This window comes from Parus major, chromosome 3 (genome assembly GCF_001522545.3).
Source record: "Parus major isolate Abel chromosome 3, Parus_major1.1, whole genome shotgun sequence".
In the NCBI taxonomy this organism is placed as follows: domain Eukaryota; kingdom Metazoa; phylum Chordata; class Aves; order Passeriformes; family Paridae; genus Parus; species Parus major.
The window spans coordinates 70414455-70435673 of record NC_031770.1 but is presented as its reverse complement, the minus strand read 5'-3'; the positions used below and the strand labels follow the sequence as shown (position 1 = coordinate 70435673).

The following is a 21219-nucleotide window of genomic DNA, read 5'->3' as shown; positions in this document are numbered from 1 at the left end:
CAGGCACTGCAAGGTATCATCTTCTACATCACAAATGCTGTGCAAATGGGTCTTGGCATGTAACAATTTACAAGCATCCCCTTGTTTCTCAGGCTGAGTCATCTGTTGTGAGCTGTCTTTGCTCAAACTCTTCTTACTTCCTTTTTCATTTTAAAGGCACAAAAGAGGCCAAGACAGGGAAATTTGACCAAATTTTCAGAAGGCAATGATCATTAACAGAAATGATGCAGTCACAGGTTACCTGAGTGCGGTAGGAAAGAAATTACAACCTGATTGTTGATGAAGTCAGTGATGATGACTTGTGTGATTAAGAACTGCTGGGGCAGGGTCTGAGGCTGCAAGGGAGGGAAAATCTGAGAGTTTTGATGAATATTTGGGGTAATGACCCTGAGGTAATGTATGATGTGCTATATAGGTCAGAGTTAGGGTTTGGTTTCCCTCAAGAACCGACAGATCAGGATTTTAAGAAGGGCAGAGGAAGAATAGAGGAGTAGAATGGACCTGCTGCTGCTGCTAACAACCATTAAAAAAATACAAAGCCAGCTGCTCTCAGAGCAGTGCTTGATCCTTTCAGTGCCTTTAACAGCACAGTATATATTCAGAGGAGGGGAATTCATGAGGCCCTATGGACCTACACCATGGCATTACACAAAAATGCAAACCCGAACAATGGGTGGCCTCAGCGGTTCCATCTGGCTCACCATTAACAAGGTTAAAGTAAAGTGGGTTTCCTTGGCTGTGTCACACACAATTTACACTTCAGATGCTTTAACTTTGGAGCCAGACTGAAGGGAGCACCACTCTAAACGCACACGCGGCAAGAGTCGCCTAAGATGTGTGGTAAGCGCATTTGGTACTGATGCTCTTTCAAAGATACAGACTGGTAGCATTTAGACAGTTTTTAATTACTATTTCCAAGTGTGGATTTCTTTTCCAAAGTAATTTTTTTTAAATTCTGTCAACAAACTAGAACTGCAGTCAACTATTGTTTGCTCCAAGTAATTTACAGGCACAGTAATATTAGAGGCTGGATTCAGTAGCAGCAGAAATTACTAGAGCCCTTAGAAATGTTGCTACCAGCATTTCTGGTATGAAAACCTCAAAACTTCAATGCACTTGGAAGCTAAAAGGGATAGTGATACATATGAGTGCATTCTGTTGTAAAGCATTCTGCTTTCAGAGCCACCAAAGTACTTAGATTATAGCATAGTTAACCATGGCAAATAGTAACTTTTAAAAAACTTTTTCTCCAGGGAGGCAGTAGTATGTCAACAGGCATATTGGCCTGTTAACTTCTATGCCATTGAGTGTAATAAGGCATGGGAATTAGCCCAGAATTTTGCAGAAATCAGGCTCTTTGTCACAGCTTTGACGTATTTAAGGGAACCCAAGCGTCTGCTATGGTGTCTGATTCTTGAATAGAAATCAATTGTTACTGAATGAGTATCAAAGTTAATAATTTAATTTCAAAGCTATTTTATCTGTAAGACAAGCATTTGAGCAGTTAAATCTGTGGTAAAGGGCCAAGGTAATTTGCAGAGGGAGGATATATCCATTGTTGCTGCAGAGGTGTTCAAGGCATTCTGCAGAATGGAGCGAGTGTTGCCCTGGATGACAAATGAACACACTACAAGAAACCTGGCCATCTTGGCTGCCTTTGACCATGAATTGTGAGAACCTAATAGTGCTCCTGAAGTTAAACAATTAAACTTGCATACCATAAAACCAGCAGACGTCGGTGACTCGCAGTTATCCCAGCAATGTCAGTAGTCTCACGTAGGAAGGTCTTCAGCTCATGCCATACTGAGCTTCCTCCTTGCTGTGCTATGCAGTATTGCTGTGATGGGACACAATTCCTCTTCAGCATGCTGCTGAAAGGTTGGGATCAGCCTCACCAGGGTTCAACAGTTGCTTTGTGCCTTCCTGGCTTTTCCAGCAGGTGAGACAGTGCCACTGATGACGGCCTCCCATGCCTTTAATGAGGGGCTTTGTGTAGATGACCCTCTTCTTGTTTATCCTTCTTTTCACTCTCTTGTTCAGCTTTCTGACCCACCTTTATGGTCCCTCCATGCTGCCTTTTCATCTCTCTTGCAAAGACAGGAATATCCTTGAACATGACACTTGCGTTTCTGAGTATATGTCTCAGTCCTGTAATCATAGCCATGGTTATTGAAAAATGCAGTAATTTTATCAATTTACAATCCTGTAAATTTGACAGGCATGTCAAAGTTGCCAAGCTCCTCTCAAAGGTTTCCTGCCCATTGCATTTGAGGTAACTACAGGAAAAATAAATAGAGCTGAGAAGTCATCTCGTCTAATTGGTGACAAACCATTGACATTCCCTTCTCCTCTCCCTTTTTAGCTGCTGGTCTGTCCATGAGCAGCAGCTTTTGACTCAAGCCCTACCTTAACAATAGCCTCAAAAGGAAAGTAGAAAACTATTCTTGCTGAGCTGTGACAGGTGCAGTGCTTCCACAGGAAGCATTGCACTGGTAGGAAAATGGAGAAAGAATAACACAGCAAGGCAGAATCTGTGAAGAAGTAGAAGGAAAATAGTCCAGCTGCAAATAAAAGCATATGTCCAGCTGCAACTTGCATAAGCATGAAGTGGGAAATGCCCCAGCTACACTCTGCATGAGTGGAGGGACAGTTCATTAAAAAAAAAGCATTAGTTAGCCTGAAATAGGGCAGGCTGATTTATGGGCAATATGTAAAAGAATGGTGTAAAAACCTATTTCCTTAGAGGAGAGCTATTACACATCTCTGTGCACTATATTTAGAGTATATTTAACTCAAAACACACAGCTCAGCTCCTTTTTGTCTCTAACTGAAAGGAAATTCAGGCACAGCCACACAAAACAAAGTTGAACATCTGCATCTTCTGCCTGGAGTGTGTGTTTCTTTCATCCACTCTTCACATACACACACCTACTGCTGGGGATCAGATGGAATATTATGATATTGACAAATTCATTAATCCCAATAGGAATCCAGTATAGATTTGTGTGAAAGCCATGTGTGTGCTGTGACCAGGGGTAAATCCCAGGCAGTGTGCCTGTTCCACATTGTAGTTCCTCCGCAAGAGCATTTGAGGACAATGGGAATTTCATTGCTTAATCTACACTCTCCCACCTCCTGACAGTGTTTATCACACCCACAGTTGTGCCAATGCAATGATTTATGATTTTGTCTCAAAACTGGAGGTGTGATATGAAGCAAGCTAAATAAATGCTACTAATTAAAAAAAAAAAAAAAAAAAAAGAAAAGTAAGTGAATTAACTGAATTTTTTTTCCTTTGAAAATTGGCTAGCATTTTAGTGACTGCATGGATCATCACAGGGATCATCCTTAGGAGCTTTTGAAAGCAGTTCATATGCCTTTGGAAGCATTCTTCTTGGAAAGGGAGCTGTTTACTCAGTAACTGTCTTCCACTTATTTTTACATTACCCAAGGAAAAGCTGTGAATGCAACACAAAATAGTTGAGCTGGAGTCCTGGTCACTTGCTGATGTTTCTGGATGGTTTGAAGCATTGGAGCAGGATCCCTGGCACTCCCTGCATTCTGCCTGGCCCAGCACACTGTTGCTGGCTTGTTTTGCAGTACAGAGTATGAAAACATAAGGGCACCCTGGGAACTGCTCCTGATGCTGCCAAGACAGCAAGCAGCGGTGGCACTCGCTGTGCAGAGCTTTGCAGGAAACTGGAATGAAATCTAAGCATGGTGGTTTATTGAGGACATTCTAGCTCTGGTTTTTTTCATCATGTCGAAAGTGCACTTTCTTCATCTGATTCTCAAATTTGTGCTGCCTGCCAACAAGGAATGTAAAAGACTTGTGGAGGGGATTTCAGCATTTATGTGAAGTCCAATTAAACTCATGATAGCCCTAATTTTCTGTGTAATGTTTCTGATGTAATTGAAATTACTTTTCACAACTTGTCTATGACTTTTCATGATAATAATTGGACAGTGGTGAAATAGCTGTAACAAAGAGACAGTTTCAAAATCAGGTATGTTATGCCTTGTTCAGGATGTGCTTGATTCCTGTGCTAGGTCATTGAATGGCAATTTGTGTCCTGATCACCATATGGTTGTACTTTGTTGTACCATAACTTTCCTTGGTGTACCAGATATAATCCTGAGGGGCACAGGCTTGGATCTTCTAAGCTATGAGGTCCTTGCCTTACCCTCTGAAGTCAGTGGGACTTAGACATTTAAATACCCATAAATGTTTGATTGTACCTGACAGTGTCACACATGCTGCCTGTGTCTGAGAAAGGAGGTTCTTTTTCCAGCTTCTGAGCCTGGGAAGGATGAGACTTTTCATGAGGGAATTTTGTGGGCTGTGCTTGAAATCCAGACTTCTGAGTGACAGACGCAGTCTTCATTCATTTTCATTCACTGGTTGTGTGGAATTGTGTATTTCCAGGAATTATGGATATTTTGAATATAAGGTTTGTAAGGAGGAGAGACAAAGGGATCTTGATTAGGATCAAAGTTTTCTGTCCTTTTAGGTTTTCAGGAGTGAGGTTTGTTTAATAAACAATTGACTTGTTCCTGGAATTATCCAGGAATATTGTAGGAAGTGACAGATTTCTAAAGGTCTGGTCCCTTGTCTTCTGTGGCTAACACTGTTCAGGTGTGACTATTTCCTACCTTACAAAAGGGATTTGTTTCCTAGATTTGATGTTTAGGTGCTGCCAAGAGACTCAAATGCCAAATTTATCTTGCTGTCTGTGTCTTGTGTCAGCTGGGTTTTTTTACTGGACAGCAGCAGCTCTGTGCTCTAGCTTTTACAGCTGAGTCCCTCAAGAATTACCAGGTTGGCTTCTGAGTTCTCTTCACTTGTATGGCCTAAGCCAATGAGCACACTTCTAACCTACTCAAAAGGTCCCCGAGTTCATCACATACTATTTCCCATCCTCCTTCCCTGGGGAACCAGGGTCAGTGGCCAGTGGCAAGAGCATTATACCCAGTGATGGAAGCAGCACAAGATATGGGGATGACTGGATCTGATGAGGACAGGCAGTGATGGAGGCTCTGAGATTCCATCAGGTGCAGAGGGTGAAGACTTCAGCTACAAAGCGGCCCCTAATGGTGCTGTGATACAGATATCCAACACTGACACCCAGTACAATTTGTTATGTGCACACTAAGGACTGTGGCACCCATGTGCCACCCCTCAGGAGCAGCTGTGAGAAAGGACACTGCCAGGGGAGGACACTGACTGGATGGGAGGGACCCTGCTCCAGCCTGATGCTGAGAAGCTGTGCTCCCTCACACTGCCTGCCAGTGAACTCCCTCTTCCCTCTAGCACTGAGTGTTTATCCAAAATGAAAAAGAATAAATTCAGTTTGCTGTCAGCTTTGAGTTCAAATCCACTGCCTCAGCTGTGATATTTTAAGGTCGTGTGGCAGGGGGATACTCTCAATTTTTCCTCTGGAAGCTCTGTCACTGGAATAATTAACTGCCCAATGAATAGTCTCCATAACCTTGTAGCGGTATGGTAAATAATCAGTAAAGCAGGAAGAAACTGAGTTTCAGTCAGGGCTAATGAAGTCCTATGGATTTGACATGTTATATGTTCCATTCCTGCAGAATGTCTCGATCATCTTTCTGTGTCTTCTAAGGTGAGGTGCCCCAGAGCCTGGGATCTGAGGAGAGCAGGCAGGCTACCAGCATAACTGAATAATCCTTTATTTTACTGGAAGTCAGGATTTTCTTTCTAAATCGGAAGTAACCAAACTTGTAACAATCCCTTTATAACCATTTTCCAGTTCAGTTCCTTGCTGCCTGTGCACACTTCACTAAGTGACTGCAAAGGCACACATGCCTTCTTCCACCCCAACCAGTGGTCTGATTTATCACTAGCAACTTGTGAGCTTGCATTAAAGCAAGTTGCCCTTTCTGCCTCCATGCACTTCCAGTCTTTAAAGTACAGTGTTCCTGCCTTTTACAGTGACGGCTTACTGGGTAACTGGAGGGCTGTTTGGTTCAGAGTATAAATGAATTGTTAAGACCAGACGTGATGCTGGCATTAAGCATTCCTCTGGTTTGTGACTGCTTTCAAAATTGTAAATTCAGGGCTTCCATAATTGAAGTTGTGGCTTGAATATTAATTTCTGATCAAAACTACAGGAAGTTGGTTGTGCTGTGTTCAGTGAGAGTATATATTGTGTTTTCCTGTGGCAGGTTTACTCAATGTCCAGCTTGTAATCTGTTCTTCCCCTGCCATGATCACAACTGGGATGCTCTTATCTGAATTGTTCTTTGCTTTCAAACTTTTATTTAAGTGTAGGGTTCCTTTTTATCAAATGTCTTAATTTAGACTGCCAGAAAAACTGATCCTTGGCCTATAAACATCCTTAATTTTGAAATCATTCATTCTTTCTTAGGCTGAAAGGCTGAGCACAAATGGGCAGAAGATACATCACTCTACTCTTGCTATAATTCTTTGGTTTTCTTTTTCAAACTTTGTGATTTATGCTGTGTTCTGCTTTCAAATGTTACATCAACCAGCAAACACAGCTTTACAGGTGGAATGAAGAAGCTTCAGCCTACATGGCTCCATGGCCTCACAGTTTGTATCAACCCGACCTCTGCAACCAGCCTCGGCTACTGCAGTGCGACTTTTCAGAATTCATACACAGTGGGAAATTTTCTGTGTTACATTATTAAAGATAACAGAAAATAAGCTCAGTGAAGTCATCAAAATTGCTCTGATTCTGCACCCTTGTGACTGAGATCCAAACTAAGACCATTAAGATGCTCTGTTTCTGGGAACTAGCAATATTTAATAAGAATATTTTAACTTCATTGTTATAGTTTTACTGCAGTGATATCACTTAATCTACATAATCCCAACCAAGAGGGATAAACTGATCTAGTTTACCACATATAGGGAAACTATTTATGTTCCATTATTTTTAACTGTACACAGAATTAAAAAAATTCAGATAAATAAGTATTAAACATGTGCATGAGATTTGCCATCCTGAGGCCAAACAAGGAAAAAGGAAACACCAAATTCTGAATTAACAATAATTTTTATATGCATAAACATGCTTTTGTCTGATGTACACAATTAATAGTGAGAATTAATGATGAGGATAAATCCAGTGGTGATACAGGGCAGAACAGTAGAAAATTACATTATTTCTCTTTTAATTCTCAGGGATCAGGCAGTGTGGGACAACAAGAATACCTGCCTGAGGTGGGAATTAAAAGCTTTAACATATAAGGCTTAATCCTGTTGCAGCTGAAATCCTCTCTTCACACTTTACTGTTGCTTCTGCATTTTAATGTGAAAAGTTGCAAAACAATTTATTTTCTTTAAGATACTGAAAGCCTCTTAAAAATGTGCTACAGAAAATGCTCATCATTTAGCAATAATGTCAATATATGAAGCTAGTCCATTTTAGACATTCTTAAGATGCAAGTTCAGAAAAGGGAATAAAGTGAATGCTTCCTTTCTTAGTGCAATCAGGGTGATGCAGATTTTCCTTACCATTAAAGTGTGGCTATAGAGCATCTGAATTATTTAGCTGTTCTTGGGGGTTCTGAATGTGTGCACTCACAAGTGCTATTTCCAGCAAAACCAAGCACCATGTTTGATGCCCTTCTGTTCCACGTTTGGGATAAGAAGCCCTCCATGTGATTCATGTTGAAGGACATGACTTCCTACATCAGTGCCACGAGCTCTGGAAAGAACCCCCATAGATATAGCTGGCGTGGTCTCCTCGTAGAAAGTGTGTCAGACAGTAACCATCTCTTTGTTTCTGAAGAATGAAATGAAAATGTGAGCTGCTGCTGGTTAAATGCTGCAATCCTTAACACTCGTGATGCCTGTATTCATGCATGTCATCTAATTTGGTGTATGTAATAGAAGAATCCATTTCAAGGCTGGGATCTAAGTCAGTCCATACTCCTGTCACCAGATATCCTGAAACTTCGTGCATGATACTGATTTATATGAAGTACTTAAAGTCATACCACTCTAACCTGGTATTTGGGGAGGAAGAATAGGTTATGAACTTCCAGAGCAACCTCCTTCCTCCCCTTTCTCTACTGCAGCTTGTTTCAGTGCTCCAGCCTACTGCCAGGATGCCATTTGCTGTTTCCTGCTGTTGTGTGAGTTGGCGTCACTTGTATTTGCTGGATTTGTTATATTTGCTGCTAATGTTAGCGATGAAATAAGGAACAAAATGGAAGAGGCAGTTTTTAACAACTGATTCCCAGTCACCCACTGCCTTTTTATCTCATCTGTGGATTAACTGATCAGTGGATGTGGAAACCCTGGAACCAGCTCTGCTGAGAGGCAGATAAGGTCAGGCATGCCTCTTAGCTCATGACCAGCACCTCACTGACCCAGAAAGAGTTGAGCCGGTTTTATGCAGCGTGCATCCTTATCCACATGGCCAGGAGGCTCAAGCCACCCCTGTGAAAGGCTTCTAGTGTTACCGAGCTAGGCTTCTGTAAGCAGGGGCACGGAGCAGTGCTTTCAGACACAGGCAGCCGAGGAGTGCTCGGCTCTGGCCACCCCCGCGCCCACCCAGGGCAGAGCCCAGGCAGCCTTCCCACCAGCATCAACTGTGGAGAATACTTACTTTTAAAAAAATTACTGCATACAGAGCTGTTCTTGTTGAAAAACTGATTCCTTTTATTATTCATACAGAAATTAAAGCTTACAAGGGAAATTTGTGTTTGGGAGTATTTGCGTGTGTGGTTTCATAGTGCAAAAAGATTAACGGTAGTCGACTTACTTGAAATCATGGTATAACATTTCATGTTTGAAATGTGTGATATATGACTGTTTAGAACATACCTTCCTTAAACCATAGCTGATTTTGTATCTGCTTTATCTGGATGGGTTAAAGCCATTAAAATGCACACATTCTTTCCATGCTATATTGATACTATAGGAGCAAAACCATCTTTCATGTTATTTAGAAAAAAAAATACTTCACTTTGTAAATTGTTATTTCAGGACTTTTTAGCTCTTTATATAAAGAAAACCCTTTTGTTGTAATACATGAAAATGCATTCAAATCATTCCTCTATGAGGATGCATTTCCTAAGGATTTTTGTGTGATTGTGTGAAAAACAATTTTCCTCCATGCTTGTGAAGGGAGTAGAGATAAGGTTTTGTGGAAAGGAAGAATGGAAATGACATCGTTGAAGTTATTTTTTAAGATCTGCGGTCTCTGTAGTCCTTTCCATTTTTGTGGAGAAAAAGCTGCATTTTGTGCATTTTGAGCCACCTTTCTGTTTCATTGTTGTTCTTGGTTGTGAAAAAACAAAGCAAACCCCATCACCCTCCAGTAAAATTGTATTAGCAGATTGTAAACAATTTTATTTCCTCATGAACTTAAGCTAAATTCTATCCTGACAGGCCTGATTTATCAGGCAAATGCCCCACGTTGTTTGTCAGCTTCTTTGTTGGGGGGAAGGGGGAGGGGAAACCCGAGCAACAAAAGACCGTAACCTATTGATATTACTTCTGTGATACACTGGGGAAAATAGATTGATTTAGAACTAACCACAGAAAACTAGTCGATCTGATGAGTTTACAACAGAGCATTTTTATTTATTTATTTGTAACAAGAGTAAACATCATCAATATTCCACCCTGCGTTATTGGAAGCCTGGCAGACAGTGTGGGTTTGTGTCAGCGTGCTGGGGCTATCTGTAAAATGAAAGAAGGCAAGCTTAAAAAAAATAAAAATGGAGGGACCTGTTTTTTCTTACAAAATTTCAAGTCTCAGATCTCTGGTACATTATCATGAGTTGTAGGATTCACAGGACAAATAGATGGGTGAGCTTTTTTAATTGTGTTTCATCTTTTTTTCTCTTTAAGAGGTTATTTTTTTTTTTTTTTTAAATTACATTTCTTTTATATATCTCAAAAAGCTAGTAGACCACAGGAAATTTTCTAACTGAATTTCACTGAAGAATGCCAGCCTGCAATTAACTTTCCCAGCATGTCACCTCTGCACAGTGTTTTGCATGAACGAGGAGTTCAGGGTAGCAAATACTCACAGGGCCAACATAAACCTAAATGTGGCACCAGTGTGCCATTTTCTGCATTGATAATGCGCTGTTTTACAACATTCTTGATTAAAAATACTTAGTTTTAAAATTAAACTGTTTTTTTTTTTTTCCCATGGATTGGTAAGTTGGGGTGCTGGTGAGGTTTTCTGCCTCATTGTAAGCCTGCTTGATGGACAAGCCAAAAATAATCTGATGAAGATGGTAAATATTCCTTTCTCTATTTTATTTAACAAGATAATTTCACTTGGCTTTAATTATTATTTCAGTAGTATTTCTGTATTCACTGCTTTGAGTTCTAATATGTTTCTAGAGTGTTTTCAAAGTTAGCTGTATTCTCTCCTGCATTCAAGCTAACATCTTAAGAATTAAAGGTTGATAACCAGAACAGTGAAAACCCAATCAGTGCACGTGTGAGCAGAAATATTCCATCCATTTCCCTGTCAGAGGGCAAGAGCAGAGTGTCTTGTTAGCTCACCAAAATGCTTTGGGTTGAAAGGAACCTTAAAGACCATCTAGTTCCAACCTGCCCTGCCATGGGCAGGGACACCTTCCACTAGAGAAGAGCCACTTCCAGAGCCCCATCCAACTTGGCTTTTCAAGCTGCAACAGAACTTGATAACAGCATATCCTCAAAGAAGATTCTTTCAGCCCTGCTGAGGTGTGGGAGGACGTTCTCACTTGTCCCAGGTGGTGCCTGAGCAAGAATGCTCCACCCTGAGCTTTTGTAAGTGTAAGCCACATCCAGGTGAAAATCTTAGTTATGCCTAAGACCCATTTTTTATTAAATCATGGATAGTTTAACTTCTCTTTACAGCCATTTACAAAATAGAATAGTTGAAGTGATCTGCTGCCTGTTCCGTTTGCCTTTCTTTAGGTATGTTGTGAAAGTAGTGGCTGAAAAGGACAGCACATTTAGGTAGTATTTTAAATATTTCCTTTATGCTTTAACTGCACAGTTGCATTCAGTGTATTGTAACAGCATCTCACATGCACATGCTGCTAGAATTCCATGCTGTTTTTCAAGGCATTAACATTGCAAGATGGAGTATTGTTAGCCAAGAATCTCTTTTTGTAGTCTGATAGCATTCAGAAAGGAAGAACAAAAGAGGAATTGGTGTGGGGTATATCCTGGTGAATTATCTTAGTCTTCCTCTGACTGTACCCCCTTCTCTCCCTTTCCTATCCCTGTTAGATGTTAACCCCTTATTCCCTGCTCCCCCTCCCCCAAGTCAGTCACTAGGGTAATTTTACAGTATTTTTCTCTCAACAGAGGAGTCTAGGGTTGCACATGTTATTCTCTACTTGTCATATGTATTGGAATATCATCTAAATTATATTGTAAAACAGCTCAAAGAAGCAAGCAGTTGTGTTTACCTAGTGCTGCTTAAGGCACCTGAATTGTTACTGTGGAAAACGTATTTGCAAGGCAAGGATATTGTTGTTTTAAAAGGTTTAGGGCTGGGGTGTGCTTCCTGGAGGAGTATCTGATTGCTGGAACAAGGAAATAAAGCTAAAGACTGGATGGTATTATTTGGTTGTGAAATTGAGTACTTCTAATCAATATCAGTCATCAGCTTCTTGCAATTAATACAGCATAGTTTATGTTCAAATCTGTACACTTCTGCTTCTTCATGTTTCCTTTAATATGTATTGTGTTATGCAATCATAAATCCATAGTAAAGGAGAATTTAGGAGGTTTTCTTAACCTTGCTCTATGCTCTCTTCTTTCTTCACTAGTAGGTATTAATGTTACAGTTCTTACGAGAGTATTGAAATATAATGCTAGACAAGTTTCTCAAGATGTTCCTCTATTAAGATGTTCATCTTTTTTATATTAAAAAAATCACCCTGATTCACCTTCCTGTCAGTGCTGTAGAGAAGAAAGGATTTCCCGTTAGGATAATTGCCATCTCTTTGTATTTTTGAGCCTGAAGCTAGCTAGCAAATCATGGAAGCCTACTGTGAGAAAGACAATCCTATTTTAACAAATCCTTCTTACTTTTGTTCTTTGTAAGTGCTGATTCTATTATAATTGCACATTTAAGGGCTTTTTGTGTTTTATTCATCTCATGATAGAATTTACATATAAACTTGTATTTAAGCTAACATACATTCTTTCCGTGGTGCTTCGGAAGTGAGGAGATACTTGCTTTGGTTGCACTAACCTAGAGTTTCTGGGAGCAGAATGCCAGTTGTTTGGTTTTCATGGCAGGAGCCAGCTTGTGTGTTGCTCTGTGCATGCAGGTACGTAGAGATGTGGAAGTGTAAGCTCCCACGTGCACATTGTCAGCTTTCATGGTGTTGTGGCATGGGTAGATGCAGCAGAGAGGAGCAAAGGGCTGAAGCACTCAGGACAAAAGGGTTGATGCCATACCCTAACGCCTGGGGATGATGCTGTGCTTTAGTTGTGAGCTCTGAGGTGGCTGACCGCTTCCATTTTGGGATAAATCTCTTGGAAAGGGAAGGCATTTCAGAGCGAGGTGTGTTCTGGTCTCCTGATAAGAGAGATTGACAAGGAATGAATAAATAGTTAAAAGAACTGAATAATTATCACCCTCCTCTGTAGGTCCAGGCACACCCTGGCTGGCACATATATATTCTAATGTGACACTTTACTCAGATGCTTCAATTGATTGGTAACAAAAAACATCCCCAAAAAGACAAATCAGAATTTCATCACAACTGCTTCTGTTTTTCTTTTACAGTAACATTTCAGTGACAATTTAAATAAATGCAAGGAATTAGAATATTTTGCAAATAGGATGTATTGATGGAGTGTCTGTGCAAAGGGTGACAGAGCCTGCTTGAGTGGAAGCAGGGTCCTGGACAGCAGGTTCTTTGCTGGTTGGTGAGGTGAAACAGTCCACTGAATTCGATAACACAGAGCATACTATAGTGACTGATTAAATTGATTTGTCTGTGGCTACTGACTACTGAGGCCTTTACTGACTACTTTGCCCTATTTTCAAACTTTTTTCTTTTTTTCACCATTCTAAATAGATGTGATGTTAAGGGAGAAATGTGCTGGTGCACTCACAGCCATAACATTCCATATTCTGAATTAAGATAAAAAACTCAATTTCCAGAATGTCTGCACACTCCTATGCTATACTGTGTTATAATGCATTTATCCCAGGAGTAAGTACAATGCTAGAAACCAATGACAAAGGCAATAATAAACATTCTCTACTATAACCTGAATTACAATCAGTACCACATCTCTGAATTCTTAGATGTATTTATTGGAAGGAGAGAAAGTAAAACACTTAAAGATTTTTACTTGTTGCTGTTATTTCATTTCTCTAATTGCAAGGCTTATTTCCTCATTACTTTTTCCAGAAGGTGTTTAGAAAACTTGTGATGGAAACACAGCGGAATGCCAGTTAGGAAATGCTGAGCATACTGTCAAGTGGAGGTCACTAATTTGAAAATACCTTCAATGATTTGGCAAAAAGTAGTCAGAGGAATATGGTTTAATAGCTTGATTTTTATTTTTTTTAATTATAGGATAAAAAAGCTTGATATTTTGGTTTTACATCAGGATGTTTGGATTTTACAATGTACTTAGTATGTCATTTCCCTTCCTGTGCTAGGGAAATCAATACTAAGTGATAATGGGCTGGTACATGTTATTTTCTTTGTGATTCAAGGGAAGCCTTATTAGACTGTGTGTCTCTTCATGGGTTAGTCTGTAGTATATGCAGACAGAGTAGTGTAATCATAGTCTTCAAATTCCACTGAAAAATCACATTTCAGTGCAGTGATGACATCAAAATGGAACCAGTTCACCTAAAATATGTTACTAGAGTTGTTGTAGAAGTGCAGAGTTCATTGTACTGGGCTTGGTTTTTTCTTACACTTGTTTTTAGGTAAGATACAACAATAAATCACAATAATTTCTGAAAGGATAATGAAGTTCTGTTCATTATTTAACTTCATTAAATTGTTGGTGAGTCTTGTAGGACATGATGGAATGCAGCATGCCATGAGCAACTTGTGCTGTTTTTCATTTGTCTGTGGACATGAAGATATGGTTGGTATCTTGCTACTAGTGATAAAGAGACGTGAAATGGAGGGTGCCAGGGATTGTTTCTTGGAGTGGAATTACAAATGTTGATATTTGCAATCTTTTAAAAAAATTACACAGGTTTTATCAATAGCATTTCTTTGCAAGGTAAAGCAAATTCAATACCTAAGATGTACATAAGCTTTGCATGGACTAAACTTCTTGATATTGTCTAAACTAGTAGGCACTACTGAATAGCGGGTGAAATAGTCAAGCGGTATTTTGTTACTTTCCAGGAATCTGAAAAGCTAAAGTATCTTTATGTGGGCTTGATCCAGAGCACTTTGCAGTATTTTGTACATATAGTTACAGTCTTTTTTTTAATCCTTAAATTGACTCAACAGACCTAAGTGAAATATATTTTTTAATTAGTTGGTGGTTAAGGGAAAGAAAAAAAAAACAAATAAAACTGGTTTAATTATTTAATATATTTATTAATATAACATGTTATATTATTATAAATGAAATGTCTATGCATTCAGTGCAGGTTTTATAAAACAAAGAAACAGAAACCATACAAAAGCAGCTAAAATAGAAAACTCAGTGGTGCACATAAGGTCACCATGCCAAGGGCGTGTAATTATTTCTTTGTATCGTATGTTAGAATAACGTAATCCAATAACTGGTGTTCCTGGTGTGTGTTACAAAGGATTCAGTAAGGAATTGCTGGAGAGTTCTTCAGGACTCCCCTGGCTGACAAGGTTAAATAGAAGAGGTTTTGTGGGTTTCGGCCGTTCCTGAGAAGTGTGGCCGGAGCCCTGCCCGTGCGGCCGGCGGCGCTCCCGGCAGCGCATCCCATGGGAAGCGCCACCCCGGCCGCACCACGTGGAGAGGAAACAAACAGATTCATGACTCTTCCCGAGGCTTTACTGAGTTTATTTTTAATCGAACCCCTAAATGCCATTAGAGACCCCGTGTCCCCACTGTGAAGGTTTGGTCCGGAGTCTTGGGCCGCCGTGCCTGGGCTGAGCTGGAGGAGCCGAGGTGCCGGCCCCTGGGACAGAGCCGGGCCCTGGGACAGAGCCAGTCCTGGATCGTGGCGGGCACCGCCTCCTTCCTGGGGCTTGTGTTTCCGTGGCAGCGAGCCCCGCGTCCCTCGGGAGCTGTTTGGGGAGCGGCCGAGCCGGGGCATCCCCGCTCGGCCGGGGCTGGCACCGCGGGACGCGAGTCCCGGGGCGAGCGGGGACAGCGGGGCGGGGATGGCTGGAGATCTGGTGCCCTCTAGCGGGGCCGGGCCCGGGCCCGCAGGAAACCTTCCCGCCGGACGCCGCATTGCATAACTCCTTCTCTGTCTCTCTTTGGTTTTAGATGCTACAACTGCGGTGGCCTCGACCACCACGCTAAGGAATGTAGTCTACCTCCGCAGCCAAAGAAGTGCCATTACTGTCAGAGCATCATGCACATGGTGGCTAACTGCCCCCATAAAACTGTCTCGCAGCAGCCCACTAGTTCTCAGGGAAGACACGAAGCCGAACCACAGCCTTCCACTTCTGCCTTCCTGAGAGAAGGGGGAGGAACGCACGGCTTCTCGTCTCCAGCATACTCTCAGGAAGGCAGGTCGGAGATCTCGGAGCGCTCGGGAAGGTCACCACAGGAAGCTTCGTCGAGTAAGTTGTCTGCGTCGCCTGAAGAACCGAACAGAAAGGGGCCTTCTGTTCAGAAAAGGAAAAAAACTTAATGCATTTGTCATAATGTTCCGTTTTCTTTACCCTCTTGGGATGTCTACCTCATGCAAGTACAGGGGAAATAATTCATTATCAGTAGCTGACCTGGAATTTTAACTACTGTTGAGGAACTGTGAATGTTTTTTTTTTGTTGCTTTTTTTTTTTTTTCTTTGATAGACAAATCACTCCAAACAAAATACATTTGAGCAGGGTGCATTATGTTTTACCTTCTGTGTGTATGTATGAGTGTGCATGTGCGTGTGTGTATGTGTACATATCTATAAATATATATTTTTCCATCAGACCATTCTCCAGATTCCACCAGACATTACTGTGAAGCAAAAGTCACAGTACCCATTGTTCCTGAACTCATTCCTAGAACCTGTTTCCAAACATGTTCAAAAATCAAACAAGAAATCCCAATTTTCTGAAATTTCACTCAGAAGCAAACCAAACCTGATAAACCACACAAAGAACTGACATCAAGACTGTTATTTCTCTTGTCAACCAAAGGATACTTTCATATTTTAAAGCTGCCATATGGTACTAAAGATACTAAGACATCCCCCACGTACCATCAATTTGAATTACTTCCTTTTTCTTCTCCACAAAGTATCAAAACCTCTCCCTTCCCCATGCTGGTGCAGGGCAGTTTCATGACTCAAGACGACTCTCATTGCCACCACCCTTTGCTGGTGAGGAGTTTAAAGCTCCAGAAAAGACAATGAATGTGTAGTTTCTGTGATGGTTTCTCAAAACGTCTTGTTAAATTAATATGATTGTAAGTGTAATTTAGATGTCTGTTGTGTAGGGGAGAATGTATAAACGTTGTTACCAAACAGACCCTTTTGAGTGGTGTCAGGATGCCATCCTGGCTAGCCATTTGTATACTGTGAACATTTAGGGTACCTTGGTGGCAGTAGTAGCCGCAGCAGCAGCAGTTTCTCTTGGTCCCAAGTAGCGTCCCTCAATTTGAAGGGTCTTCCCCCTTATTTCCCGTTGAAATACCATGGAGAGAACTCCCTTTTATTGTTGTTGTTGTCTGTTTGGGTTTTAAAGAAAACAAAATGCAAAGCCAGTGAGATCCTGGGCTAAGTAGTTTCTTAAGACTAAAGGTTAATGGGGTTGCTCAGCTAGCCTCCCTAGATGATGATACGGCATGGGTGCAGACCAGCCTGAGTGGAGGGACCTGCAAATCTGCTAGAAGCCCTGGGCATCATCTGTTTCTTGTGAACTGGGGGCTGCAGCTGACCAGCCTTGGTCCAGAGTGCCCTAGGACCACACACTTGTGTGTGAAAGAGGAGAAAGATTGGTGGCCTCAGAGTGAGACTCCCTGGGCTGCAGGCCTTGCTCGGGGTTAATAGAGTTGGAGCCTATCAAAACTTCAAGTCGCTTTCCATTTGTAACTTTTGAATTACCAAGTCATACGTAAGATAACATACTCTGACAAATCCCATTGTGGATGTAAGTTAATTAGAGAAACCTGTATAATCCTTAACATTGGCAATAAACACAGGCTGTTAAAGCTTGAAAGTGTCGGGTAGGTTTAAGCTCGGATAATCAAACTAAAGAAACAGCCTGCATGAAAGGCTACGGCGAGCCAAAGTCTTACCGTGGTAACCCCAATGGTTACAACAGGTATGCAGCTGGCTCTGTGCCTGGCCTTCCCCTTCCCACTTGTCCTGCCAGATGAGACTTTTACTGGTGCTGCTGCTGCTGCTTCAGTGAACAGGTAGTCATCAAACTTCTCAGTGAAGGGCACAATTTCGAGAGAATTATTTTGTGTGAATTCCTTGCCAGTGTTTGCAAGAATCTCAAGGTTTGTACTGAAGTTCTCAGTGTGCTAATGCAAAGCTTACCTTTGACGATATTGAATGTGATATATCTATAGAGAACATCCTTGCCTTACGTAAGGATAGTAAACTTATTTAAATTATGTAGACAAATCAAAGTGGCATTGCTTAACCTTCTAGTTGGTGTAAAAACCAGGTTAAACAGCAAAGATGCAAAACTTAGGTCACTTTGAAAATTTAAACCAAAGTTCCTTATAGAAATAGGCAACTGTGGATTTGAAAACTGGTCATTCCCTGTTTATATGTAAGAAGTTCAGAGCTGAGATAAGATGTTTTCAACATGTGGATTTTTATTGGCGCTGTTTGCCATCGCTGTGCGCACCAAAGTCAGACTGAACTGCTAAGAGCACATACCAAACCCTATCTTATTGTTGAAAGCTTAAGGTTTTATTTTTATATATTAGAATGTTATCACTGTTACATAACATACTCAGGACAAAGAACTTTGCTCAGGGAATATACCATGTAATGTTTTTTTCTTTACAGAATAGTCTACAGACCTGCTTACTCAGAACAAACCAAATAGTCTTAGACCTTTTTTATCTCTGTATAAGTGTTATGTACTGATATTAGTAACTACCTCTGAGTTGAAGTAGACCTACGTTTCTGATAATCAGATCTCAGCGTTTTGTATTATGAGTTCCTGTGAAACGATGGAGTGGTATTCTGTACTGGTTGCTTATGTGAGCATTTGTGTCTTTACATTCACAGGGTCTGAGTTTTCAGAGATGCTGGGCAACCACAGCTCCCTCTGTAACTTCTAGTCGGAGTTACTGGTGCTTAGCTTTTCTAGGAGGGGAGGGATGGGCGGGGGGTGGAGAGGGAAGAATAAAAACACAAAAGCATCAAGCCCACTTTGTTTACATAGGTGACAATAAAATTAATATTCTGTTTACAGCAAAAGGCTACCTCATATCTACTGCATGAACACACCTTTGTGCTGCTGTGGCCTTAAAGGTGGCTGTTGATCTATGGTACATACTTTTTATCTGTACTAAATATGTAACTGTTAGTTTACCACTGCAGACATTATGGTGAATACTTGTTTAAGGTGAAGCATCATTTGAAATTGAGACCTTTCCAAACATTTCTTTGAAATTTTTTATTTTTCTGTCCAAAGGATTATGGGCACTGTTCACGGGAATAAATACAGCTCCAGAAGAGACAAAAACGTACATGCCTAAGTTAAACATGTAGCAGCATAAGCTGCAGCAGGGAACTACTTGGCACTGGGCTGCAGTAGGAAAAAAAAAAATCTAGTTATACTCCTTCAATTGGCTGCTCCAAATAAGCAAATAACCTTTTAAAGGAGGAGGCACAGACTGAGTTTGGGATTCTTCCTTCATGTCTAAGGACAAAATTAATATTCGGAAATGTTCGCTCAGGCTAGATTTCCCCCTATTCACCAGCCTGTCCTTGCCAGAGCGCTCCACAATAAAACTCGTTTGAGTAGAAGTAGTTCAAATACCTGCTCAGAGAGATGTATTTTCCCCTAACAATAGTGGAGATAAGGTTAAACCTGAAGCAAGAATCTCTCTCTCTCTCTCCCCTTCCCGCACCCCAGAATACTCAATGTGATTTAATTGTAAGGGACATTGTGAGATATTTCCTTACTCTTCCCAAGGAGAGGTCACGATATTTAATTACGTGCTACAAAAGATAGGCCATAAGGAAGATTTGTATTTGGAGGAAGAGCCAAATAACTTTTTGCTGCAGTTAATGGTAGATCTGGCATTGTAATACCATTTGCAATATTTTGCCTTTAGCCAGCTTTCAGGGAGTGCCAAACACCGCATTTGGATTCTACCTCTTCTCATCACAGGCCACCTTTTTCAGCCATTTTATTCTGCACCAGTGTTATCTTGGAGTTCCTGCTTGGTTCCTGCTTAGTTTTGTTAATAGAACCCCATTAAAAAAAAGTGCATATAGATCTTGTACCATTCTTTATAAGAAGAAGTATAAAAGACCATGGGAAATCGCATCGAGTCTTAAATTTAATTTAATTAATTTATCTGTAAGAAATGTTTATCATAAAAAATATATATGTATTCCCCTGTGCTAGATATAAAAGTAATTGGGAAGATATGTACATGTGCAGATGCACTGATTTTAATGTCCTAGAAGTCTTAATGAGATTTGAGTATTGTTTTAGAAACAAGCAGAGCCTTGTTAAATGCATCGATCTTATTTTGGTTAGTTTATCAACAGCCTCTTTAAGATCCAGTGGTTGTGTTACCCCTGTTACATCTGTTGACTGATAACAAGAGGTTGATCTATGAACACAAGCTTTTTTTTTTTTTTTTTTTTTTTTTTGTAAACCAGAGCTGTGTGTCAGCAGCTGTGGCAGTATTTTTCTGAGAATGTTGAGAAGTAGCAACATGTTTGCTACCATTGTCATTGAACCAAATGTATGAACATCCTTACAAAGGACAGTGGTTTTGACTACCTCTTGGATTACTTACTAAGTTAAGCAACAACTGTCTGACAAACATCACCAGACTGGCTTTAACTAGTATGTGTTGCTTGTGATAATAATAACAATAACCATACTAGAGACCAAAGTGAACACTGATTTCTATATGTCTTTAATACTGTGTCTTATCTAGTGTTTTTAAATTATCTTCTGTAGTCTAGAATACCTCATTGTCCATTTTGACTTGTATGTTGTTTACAAGGTGAAATAAAAGAAAAATCACTTGAATTTTATGTTGTAAGAAAAAAGCCTTGAGTTGAAGTTTTGAAGGTCATTTCACCTGTTTACTGTCTTGAGGGACTAAAGCACTGATTGCCTTTCTACATATCATGTATTTTATATTCTCATTTCATGCCTAATGTCTTTTTTTTTTCCTGTCAGTCATGGATATTGTGAGGTTTAAAGAATTACTTGATTAAAAATAAAACATATAACATTGGCATTTATGGTGAGCCTTTGAGATTCGCTTTATTTGTGCAGTAAAAACACATTGCATACCACTGGGAAGTTTTCCCTGGCACCTATGCTCACTTAGTTTTGGGATGTTACCTTCAGAAAAAAATAATTTTAGTTATATAAGCGGTTGTTGGGGGGGAGGGAGGGAGAAATAAATGACTAATTTGTACCTGAGTCATACTTGCAGTGCTGCAGAAATTGTACCCCAAAACCTATTCAGCTATTGAAATTAAATGCAAGATTATAGCTTTTGGTACTTACGCTCTGTGAGAATACACTGGACATTAAAGCTATTAGACATTTAGGTTATTCTCTGGGCTGAAAAGCTTTTGGTATTTAAGCCTCATCCCACCTTTATTACTTCTTCTGTAATCTAAGCTTGTATATATCTATTTCATGCTAATTTAAACTGAACCAAAGAGGGATTTCTTTTTAGAAAGGAAAGTGCTGTCATTTTTCATTACTTGGAAATTCTTTCTCTATATTACATGGAGTTTTTTAAGTGACTTGGATAGCATTAGCTCATCATTTTGTATTAAAATATTTGAGGATTTGTATATGCCAGCTCCAGTGCCTCTGTTTTAACACGGGGATCTCCATGCAGGTGATTAATAGCAGAATTTAAAAACCTCTGCTAATAAAAGGCAGAAAATATTTTT

At 40.3% G+C, this 21219-nt stretch overlaps 1 protein-coding gene across 4 annotated transcripts in view; it reads left to right on the top strand.

The window, feature by feature from the left end:
• LIN28B (lin-28 homolog B) overlaps positions 1-20550 on the top strand; it is an 89392-nt gene extending 68842 nt beyond the window's left edge. For all 4 annotated transcript variants that reach the window (XM_015623264.2, XM_015623262.2, XM_015623266.3 and 1 more), the window contains exon 4: positions 15422-20550. In XM_015623264.2, coding sequence (XP_015478750.1) covers positions 15422-15791 — 370 coding nt within the window. In that variant the 3' untranslated portion in view covers positions 15792-20550. The remainder of the gene's footprint in view (positions 1-15421) is intronic.
• Positions 20551-21219: the final 669 nt, after the last annotated feature.